Source organism: Myotis davidii, unplaced genomic scaffold (assembly GCF_000327345.1).
Source record: "Myotis davidii unplaced genomic scaffold, ASM32734v1 scaffold993, whole genome shotgun sequence".
Classification (NCBI taxonomy): Eukaryota; Metazoa; Chordata; class Mammalia; order Chiroptera; family Vespertilionidae; genus Myotis; species Myotis davidii.
Window position 1 is genome coordinate 1,242,158 of NW_006285483.1, and position 10,818 is coordinate 1,252,975.

The 10,818-nt window shown below is 39.8% G+C and overlaps 1 protein-coding gene across 1 annotated transcript in view; it reads right to left on the reverse strand.

Annotated features, from left to right (window-relative positions):
- Window positions 1-10,818, reverse strand: part of ACACA (acetyl-CoA carboxylase alpha) — a 229,022-nt gene that overhangs the window by 183,333 nt on the left and 34,871 nt on the right. Inside the window, exon 4 of the mRNA XM_015559072.1 lies at window positions 887-1,019. Within this exon, the coding sequence (XP_015414558.1) occupies window positions 887-1,019 (133 nt within the window). The remainder of the gene's footprint in view (window positions 1-886; window positions 1,020-10,818) is intronic.

Genomic DNA, 10,818 nt, shown 5'->3' on the forward strand with positions numbered 1-10,818 from the left:
AAAAATGAGCTAAAAATAAACAGCATTTAAAAAAAAAAAAAAAGAACCTGGAACCAACCACCACCTCTCTCCAAAATGCCGAACCCCAAATGCCTTAGAACTATAGAGCCTGCCTCAGAATGGTCACAAGAAAAAGAGAAGAATCAAGGATCCTGAGACTTCTCTGTAACAAACCTTTCATTACCCGTCTTGCAATCATGCCTCCAAGGATAACACAGTCTAGGAGACATATAATCTATCTTTATTGGAAGACTAACAGAAGGACACCGCTGAAGCAATAGTTTTAGGAGTGGGAATGTAGGTCCCCATCCTTTAATCATTTAATCACTATAAACTATTCCAACCAAATCATTCTCTCAGCTCTGACATGATTTAGATAAAAGTGACACAAAGTTAATATTTAAAAATACATGTAATCTCTAAGTATTTCACGTGGTGTGTCCCCTCTAAACATCTCCAATACGTGGTGGAAGCCATTCAGTCAGTGTATCAAACTGTTTAAACTTTCTCTTCTGAAAGTCTCTACTTCCCTAGCTCCAAATCCAATGCTATGACATTATCTCCTCACCACCACCCCACAAGTTAACTGATTTCTCCTAGCCTCTCAGATCAGTGCAGCCCAACCCTGTAAAATCACAAGATCTTTTAAAAAGAACTTGATGAGCACTGCTTCCACATCGTATTAGCTGTGACTAAATTATCAGTGGTTAATACATATTACAGAAAATTATTTAATAGGATGCTAGGGAGGTAGAAAGGATAACTTCACGTGAAGAGACAAGGTCTCTGAAAGTCTAAATTATCAGTTTTGAGCAAATCTAGACAACAAATCTAGGCATTAAATCTCATATACTTTGGAAAAGTACGTTAGCAGGTTACAACTTACCTTCTCAATCACTTTATTCCCTCCAAAGCGAGTAACAAATTCTGCCGGAGAAGCTACAGTGAAATCTCGCTGTGAGTCTATTTTCTTTCGGTCTCGACCTTGCTTTACTAGATGCAAGCCAGACATGCTGGGCCTATAAAAATAAAGAAGCCATGAACGTCTGTCAATAGGATTTCTTCACACACCATCTATCTCCCATGGAGACCTGCTTTTCACTTCTTACAACAGTACCTCCAACTATACCCTTGTGAAGACTGCATACTGGGAGACCACATATTTTTTAAATGGAGGAAAAAATGGTCTTTGCTTGTGGAAATCTAAGCAAAAAATAACTGTTCCTGAATAATAAAAAAATAATATTAAGGTTTACCAACAGTGCCATCACATAGAGATAGGCAATGGTTGGAATGAAATGAAATGGTAGAAATAGCAGACTCAACTGTTAAAACTAAAAATACAATTAGCAAGGCTGTTTCTGGATCATGATTCTGGCATACAGATGACCTTGACCTCTGTATCTCTACCCTCCATCTTTCTTATGAGCTTTACCTCCATATTTTTAATTGCCTACTAAATGTTTTACTGGTGTACCCATATATGTTTCAAAATCAAATTCTTTACAAGGCAGCATAACATTCCATATTTCATTGATTTTAAGATGTTCCTCTTTTAAAAAAAAAATCTCTGAAATTGATATGTATCTTACAACCAATTGTATGATTTATTTAGTTGACAGTATTTATCTCCTCAGTGGTGCCTGTAACAATTAATGGTGTTTTAGATTAGATAAAATATAGTTGTTGAAACTGCACAGACCTGGTTTTAAATTCCAGATCTGTCCGCTTAATAGCTCCAATGAGTTTTAGCAAATAATTTAACCTTGCTCAGCTTCAGTTTTCTCTTTATAAAATATGCATAGTATTTACAGTTCCAGTTATTTACCTATTGTCCCTCAGCTCCAAGTCCACTCTTTTGTGCTCTGCTCTGTGAAAATAGGGCTAAGCCTCTGCAAAATTGTTCAATTCTGCCAATGGGAAGACAGAGGGATAAAAAAGAGACTTCTTTTGTGTTTTCCAGCTATTACCAGCATTGCTCCATAGTAACAGAAAGTAAACTCTAGCTTCTAGCATCTTTTGACATTCCTGGGAAAGCCTTGATGTATACTCTTAGAGGTACCAGGAGCAGGAGGTTGTGGTTCCTGATAGTCAATACTGCCTTGCCATACTTACTCATCCTCTGGGGTACGCTGCCTGGGCCTATCAATCACCCGTCAGGCCAGGTCTTCTCCTCAGGGATCTGAGCACCAGCTACTCAAAGCTTACTTTTAGTCGTCTAAGCACCAGCCCCCAAGGGCCCTCCTCCAAGCTCCTAATTCTTCCTTTATGACCTCCCAGGTCTATGGGTGGTACCTGCTTTCTATAGGTATTAACTCTGGGTTACTTCAGTATCCCTTTTTCGTTCTTTTATTCTTCTAATACCCAAGTAACCAATTCTCATTAATGAATGTCGTCTTTATTATAATACCTAATGCAGTTTCTCTTTCCTTGACTGGACATTGATAGACCCTCTGAATGGGTGTTTTGAGGATTAAATGAGATAATAGATATAAATAAGGTCCTTTATACACTGTTTAATAGACAGATATTTTCTTCTATTCCTATTTTTCCTTCCTTTCTCCCATACTCCAACCTTGACATTGTAGTAATTTAACTTTTCAAAATAAAAGAGTATGATTAAAATTGCCCAACAAAGAAAATACCAGGTCCAGATGATTTTCAAAGACAAGTTCCATCTAATTTTCAAGGGCAGTAGTCTACCAAACTTCCAGACAAAAGAAAAAGATGTAAAACTCTCCAGCTACAATAATACTGATACCAAACCAAGACAAAGATGTTACATGAAGATAAAAGTCTAGGTTCATTTTATTCCTGACTACAAATGCAAAATTCCTAAACAAAATATAATAGTAGGGTATTAGTGCAAGGATGGGCAAATATTAGTAAAAAAAATATGTTCCTCCATAACCAGCTTGAGTTTGTCCCAGGTATGCAAAGATGGCTTAATTTTAGAAAACCCATAAATGTAAAAAACTATGTTAGATTTCCTAACAAGTACAGTAAAATGAAAAAAAATAGAGGCATTAAAATTGAAAAGAAGGAACTGTCATTATTTTAGAATATGGTAATTTACATAGAAAACAATATTCTGCAATAGAATAGTTGACATTCCTGGGATGTCCACTGATGCATTCTCTTAGCAGTACCAGGAGCGGCAGGTTTTCCAGCCATTACCAGCATAGACCTTAGTCAAGTGTCTTGATATATGATTAACACACAAGAAGTCCAAATATATACAGTTGACTACATACAGATTATAAAATTAAAAACAGATCATAAAGCTAAAAACAACTAAAATACACATACTCTTCAGAAATATGTATAGATACAATAAGACAATATAAACAGAAAGATAAAAGACATGTGATTAAGAAAATTGATTATCTGGGTAGGGGAGGCAGGGAGAAGGGTTGAGGAGAGATTATATAATTAAATGTAGGTGATGGCCAAGGACCCGCCTTTCTTTTAAAAATTAAACAAAAGAATGTGGTGGGTTTCAAATCCTTCCTACATTATTAAAAACAAACAAACAGCTAACCAAATAAATAAATAATAGAGGGCCACACATGGAATAATATGTCATGAATCAATGATTATATAATTCTATACACCTAAAGTTAAACACACGCACACTCCTCAAAGGTCAACTTTCACTTATTTAGGGAAGGAGTGAAGAAATAGAGAAGATATAAACCTAGAACTAATAAGGAGCTGCTTGAGTATAACACAAAAAGGGAAGCAAAGTCTATATTGATAAAAAAGTGGGAAAGGAATTGGTTATAAGATTTAATCAATAGTTTAGAAATAAAATGAATCTCATAATCTTCACCTCTCATCTACTTTTTTGTGGGACACTATTATAGAATGTTGTCTTGTAAATAAATGAGTAACCCAAGAAAAAGGAAGACAAGGAATGCAAGAAACATAGAATCCAACACAGAAGAGAAGGGCATTCCCTAGATTGTTCAAATTGGAAGACAGACTGTTCTAGGAAGTATGCATCTTGGAAGAAATGGACAGATCACACTTTTGTATTTAACCACAGAAAAACAAAATAAAACTTACCCGTATATATAATATATATATGGCTTTGGTTTCTTTATATATGTACATATTTGCTTATTTTACATATATAAAACAAAACAATGTTATACATATAAATGTTGTTATATATAAAATGAGTTGTTGCCCTGGCCAGGTTGGCTCAGTGGATAGAGCATGGGCCTATCAAGGGTCCCAGGTTCAATTCCAGTCAAGAGCACATGCCCAGGTTGCAGGCTCGATCCCCAGTAGCGGGTGTGCAGGAGGCAGCCGATCAATGATTCACTCTCACCATTGATGCTTCTATCTCTCCCTCCCTCTCCCTTCCTCTCTGAAATCAATAAAAAATAAAAATTAAAAAAATAAAATGAGTTGTTTTTTTTATTTGACTCCCGGTAGAAATTTTCTTGGTCTTCCCCCCTTTGGGAAATGATGTCAAATGAAAAAGAAAAGAAAATGATGACTGTTCTAAAGACTAATTTTACCAACTCAGTTTTTTTTTAATATACTTTTATTGATTTCAGAGAGGAAGGGAGGAGAGAGAGTTAGAAACATCAATGATGAGAGAGAATCATTGATTGGTTGCTTCCTGCGTGCCCCCCAATGGGGACCAAGCCCGCAACCCAGGCACGTGCCCTTGGCCGGAATCGAACCTGGGACCCTTCAGTCCGCAGGCTGACACTCTATCCACTGAGCCAAGCCAGCTAGGGCCCACGTCAGTTTTTTTTATGTTTTCTGCTTTTGCCAAAATCCAGTTTAATTTTCATGTACTATTTTTTCCAAAATAATCCTCTCAAGATTTTGATTTGCAAAAACAAGCAAAGAAGGTAATAGAGGGACCCTTAAATAGTGTTATCAAGCAAATCATTCAAGCCTTTTAAGCCAACTCTGCTGAAGAGAACAGACCTGCAAGAAGCCTGAAGAAGGCTAAGAAGGCCTGACTCATTTCCTCCTCAGCCTGAGTTCTAACAGCAGAAAGAAAAAGATCCCAGGTAAGTGAGCCTGAACAATCCAGTCTGGTTGCCCACTGTCACCTGCCAGGGCAACTGCAGCAGATACCTTTCCTTGGTGCCACAGACACATTCTAAAAAAGTTTTCTTTAACACTACCTTCAACAGGGATGTGACACACTACACAGAATCGATATCCGTCTTCAGAACAGTTGAAGAGTCTTTTACTCTTGAAAAACCAGCCAAGTATAGTGATCAAATTTGGCACAGACTGAGGGAGATCCAAAATAACAGCACAGCAAGATCTGCACAGGAGTGCCTGTTTACAGCATAACTACAATTATCACACATGGGCTCAGGTACTTTGTTTCAATTCTGAATGTAAAATACAGGTTGAAAAATCCAGAATAAAATATGAGCTTTTATTCATTTCCTTTTTTAAAAAAACACACAGTTTCTTCGAGATATACAAAAAAATAATCAAAGCAAATTTCCCATCAATTTCAGGGCTTAACTGCAACACCTTACTGTTTTTTAAAGGTATATAGTGCCTAAATACAGCATCCTATAACTTACCTTTGAAGCACATAATATCTCATCTCCTTATTTTCCTCTGCAGAACCTCCATATCATGACAGCAAAGGAATGGAAGCTGTCTCTTCAGATGCCAGCCTTGTAAACACAAGCCACAGCTCGTCCTCCTGTTGCAGGTGCTTAAAACCCAGGAGGACAAGAGATACTGTACCTTCTGCCTACTTCTTGGCCCTGCTTCAGTCAAACTAGAGTATTCCTGATAGCCTCAAACTACAGTCCTTTTGTCCACTTTGTCCCCAATTTCCATATTTCCCTACCTTTCCTCCTTTTTATTTCCTCCCTACAATTTGGCTCACACCTAGAATTAGCTGGCTTCCCAAAAGGATTGAGAATAGGGGAAGAAACATAAAAGTTTGTGTAACTAGAAAATATCTTAGCAACTCTGCATTAGCCGCAGCAAACATGTTTCAACAACGGTCACTTTCTTCTGCCAGTCACCAGAGAAAAGCTCCACAGCCTCTCCTGGCTGCCAGGAGCACATGACAGGGAAGGCCAGGGCAAAAGAGAAGAAAAAGTTTACAAGGACAAATAAGCCAAGAAAATAATGGGGTCACGAAATCCAGAGGGAGGAAGACAGCAGAGCCTAGGTAAGTAATTTCTGAGATCCAATCAAAACAAATAATACTGATTATCAAACTGCAAAAAGGGGAAAAGCAGGTCAAGCGGTAAAAAAAAACAAAAAACAAAAAAAAACCAACAACAACAAAAACACAACCAAGTACAAAGGACAAAACCTGCCACTAGTAGGGAATTCTGTTTAACCACTAGTAGGGAATTCTGTTTAAAGTGGAAACCACAATTTTAATTTTCAGGCCAGAATAGTGACACACACACACACACACACACACACACACACTTTTAAAAACAATAAGATGTTATTCACTAAAACTTGAAAATAAGAATGAAGCTGTACAAATGAGATATAGAGATGTGGATAAAGTCCTTGCAAGGAAAAAGGAGCCCAAACAAATATTTTAAACACAGAGTTTAGCTGGTTTAAGAAAAACCCTGCCTAGAAAGGCTACTGGACACATCTATTGCTATGAAAGCAAATTTGCCACAGATGGACATATCACAAATAAATAAATAGTGGCTGAATGTTACAGTAATATAGTCCTATTTTAGCTTTTAATTAGGTAGATGCTCATGACATTGCTGCCTTGTAATGGAGGTAACACTCTAACAGAATCTACAGAATCACAACTTCCTGAGGCAAGTCCTCCGGAATGGTATAATTCACCAGAGTCATATCTAACCTGATTTATGCACCTCGGAAACATTCCCACCAAAATGCTGGGTAGAAATAGTTAATAATCTGATGCCAACTATGCTGAGAACCTATCAACGTTCCAGAAAAAAACAACACTCAAAACAGAAGCACACAAATGACCTGGTGTACAGATAGAAGATGAACAATAAAACTGAAGATAAAGTGATTAAGACAAACCTCAATCTTCAGACATTCAGGTGACCCCATATTGAAAAGACTCACTCAGGCCACTCAACATGACCATTCGCCCTAACAGAAAATGGATGTCTTGGGTTGTGTTCAGGTCTGTACCACTTTGTATCATTCCTTCTATACTATGCCAATCTCTGATAAAGTTAGTTGTTTACTTCTTCCTATTTCTATGTCTCTTCAGAATAATATATCTCAAAATAGAGCACTGACACCTTTGTTTAAAACAATTATAGTGACAACAGATGTAGAAGGAACTCAATTTTACACACACATCTGAGTGTCTCCAGATGTAGGCAGTTCTCAAAAGAGAATCACTTTCTGCTTTATTATATATCCTGAACATTCAAAAACCAAATAAGCATTAAGTATAGAATAAAGCAGGCTATTTTGCACTCAATTGTATCAGAAAAATATACCAAAGAAGCACACTCAGTAATAGAGTTCCTGGGTTCTCTCACCAAAGGGATCTTTCTAAAACAACTAAACACTAACACAGCACACCCAGATCCAAAAACAAAGCTAGAGCTTTTAATCTTTTATGGATGCTGCTCACAATTCTTCTAACACAGGAAATAAAAAGCAAAATTCATCAATTTCTCCAAATTCAAACCATCCCATTTTAATGTACCATAAACAAAGTGTCCAAGGTAGACACATACCTGGCACAAAATCCAACTAGAAGCCCACAATGATCCCAGCATTGTAACATGCCAAGCACCAAGGATGACGTAGCAGTTTATCCAGCAGACAGTGATGCAATGGCTGGCTTGATTGCAATGCAGACTGAGTTATACTGCAGCACACACTGTGAGAAACTGTTTTATACTGGGGCTTTTCCAAGCAGAGAAATCTTGAATCAAGGATATACCTCTTTTGAAAATCAACTGACCACACAGATAAAAGTTTAGTTGTGGACACTAAATTCTGATCCACTGATGTATATGCCTATCCTGCAGCAATGCCACACAGTCTTCATAGCTATGACTTTATAGCAGATTTTGCAATCAGGGAGTATAACTCTTCCAACTTTGCTCTCCTTTTCTAAAATTATTTTGTCTATTCTAGGTTCCCTGGATTTCCATGTAAATTTTAGGATCAGCTTATCAAATTCTAGAAAGAAGAAAAAAGCTGGCTGATTTTGAAATGAATTGTGAATTTATAGCTCAATTTAGGGAAAATTGCTATCTTGACAATATTGAGTTTTACAATCCCTGAACAGAGACTGTCTCTACATTTACAGGGTGGGACAAAAGTAGGTTTAGAGTTGTTCATATAGAAAATTATACAATAATCTATACTAATAAAAGGGTACTATGCTAATTAGACATCTTCTGGACATCCATCTGGACGTCCTCCTGGACAAAGCCGTGGCAGGGACCAAGGCAGAGGCAGTTAGGGGCAACCAGGCTGGCAGGGGAGGGCAGTTAGAGGTGACCAGGCACAACTGCGAGGATCGGTCTTAAACCGGCAGTCGGACATCCTCTGAAGTGTCCCGTATTGGAGAGGGTGCAGGCTGGGCTGAGGGACACCCCCCCCCATGAATGAATTTCGTGCACTGGCCTCTAGTTAATCAAGAATAATTCAAGAATAAACTGTTTCGCATACTCACAACTATAAACCTACTTTTGCCCCACCCTGTTTTTAGCTCTTTAATTTCTTTCAGTAATGTTAATATTAGGAGAAGCTGAGTGAAGGATACAAAGGAACTCCTTGTGCTATTTTTGCCAATTCTTCTGTCTAAAATTATTTCAAAATAAAAAGCACCTGAAAGGGAAAGGTCAAAAGGAGAATAGTGAGAGTATATCATAAAACACAGGGAGTAGTTTCAGTAATGAGTAAAAAGCCAAATGCTGCCATTAGGAGGTCACTAGTGAGTCTTCTAAGTTTAGTTTCAGTGAAGTTGTAAATGCAGAAGCCTAACAGCAGTAACTAAGAAGTAAATAGGATTGCCAGTTGAAAGTGACAGGTTGAGCATTTGTTTATTACTGTTCCCTACCAAAATCACACAAAAAATTACAATCTATCCTATATAATAAAAGCCTAATATGCAAATTGTCTTCTTGGGTAGTCGTTCAACCAGGAATTTGACTGCTCACTATGACGTGCGCTGACCACCAGGGGACGGCGCAGAACATGACAGGCATCGGCAATGCAGTGCTGGCAGTGAGCGGCAGTGGAGGCGCTGCCAGCCTCGATGGGCCCCAATGAGAGTGGAATCACGGTGGGATAATAAAGCAGGTGAGCAGGTGACGTCAGGCCAAAGCGGGTGCGAGCAGGGGCCCGACTGCTTTGCTGATCACCCCGCAGATGGCAACCAGCAGTGGCGGCAAGGAGCGAGGCTGCCACCTGGCTCCCAGGTGCTGAGGCAGCTGGGTGGGGGGACCCTGCCCTGATCAATAGCCCCAAAGGCGGGATGGTGGAGCAGGTGAGGGGGCAGCACCAGGCCAAGGCGGGGTGCTAGGTGGGGCTGCGGGGCTGCAAGGCTGGGGGTACAAGCTGGGGCCTGATCTCCACAGGCCACCCCAAGGGACCCCACCTATGCACAAATTCGTGCACTGGACCTCTAGTCCTATCTAATAATAGACAAACATGGTAATTGACCGTACCTTTGCTACGCCTCCCATTGGCTAATCAGCAAGATATGCAAATTAACCGCCAACAAAGATGGCGGATAATTTGCATACATAGATGTGAAGCGGCAGAGCGAAGGCTTGAAGGTGGCTCCAGCCGGAGCGAAGGCCTGGGTCCCGGGTGCCGGAGGAAAACCGGTGCTGGCAGCCAGGGGAAGGGAAGGCCTATTGCATGAATCTTTCCGTGCAACAGGCCTCTAAGTATACATATAAAAGACTAAGTGACCAACCGTACACCCGTCCGACCATCCGACCAATCAACCGGCCAGTACATATGACGCGCACTGGCAATTTAAAAATAAACACTGGGCCTTAACTGGTTTGGCTCAGTGGATAGAGCGTTGGCCTGCGGACTGAAGGGTTCCAGGTTCGATTCCGGTCAAGGGCATATACCTTGGTTGTGGGCACATCCCTAGTAGGGAGTGTGCAGGAGGCAGCTGAATTGATGTTTCTCTCTCATCAATGTTTCTAACTCTCTATCCCTCTTGCTTTCTCTCTGTAAAAAATCAATAAAATAGCCCTCGCCGGTTAAGCTCACTAGATAGAGCGTCTGCCTGGGGACTGAAGAGTCCCAGGTTCGATTCCGATCGAGGGCATGTACCTTGGTTGTGGGCATATCCCCGGTAGGGGGTGTGCAGGAGGCAGCTGATCGATGTTTCTCTCTCATCGATGTTTCTAACTCTCTATCCCTCTCCCTTCTTCTCTGGAAAAAAATCAATAAAATATATTTTAAAAAAAAGAAACAAAAAACTAAAAAGCTCTGTCCTTTACAGCTTTTAATCAAATCATGTCACTACTCTTGTCCCCTTAACTTCCCTCTGACCCAATGGCAGCAGGCACTGAAAGCTACTCCTAGATTCTCTCAGAATCTAACCTCATCACCATTATTTCCTATGGATGATGGTCTATAATACAATTCTAGACCATATGATTTTTTTTTATTTTTTTTTATTTTTTTTTTTTAATATATTTTACTGCCCGAGGCTCAGGTAACCAGGGCTGGCTGAGGCTTGTGCTGCCAGCAGTAGCAGCAGCAGAGGTGTGATGGGTGTCGCCTTCCCCTGATTGCTGGGTCCCCTCCCACCCCTGAGGGCTCCCAGACTGTGAGAGGGGGCAGGCCGGGCTGCGGGACCCCCCC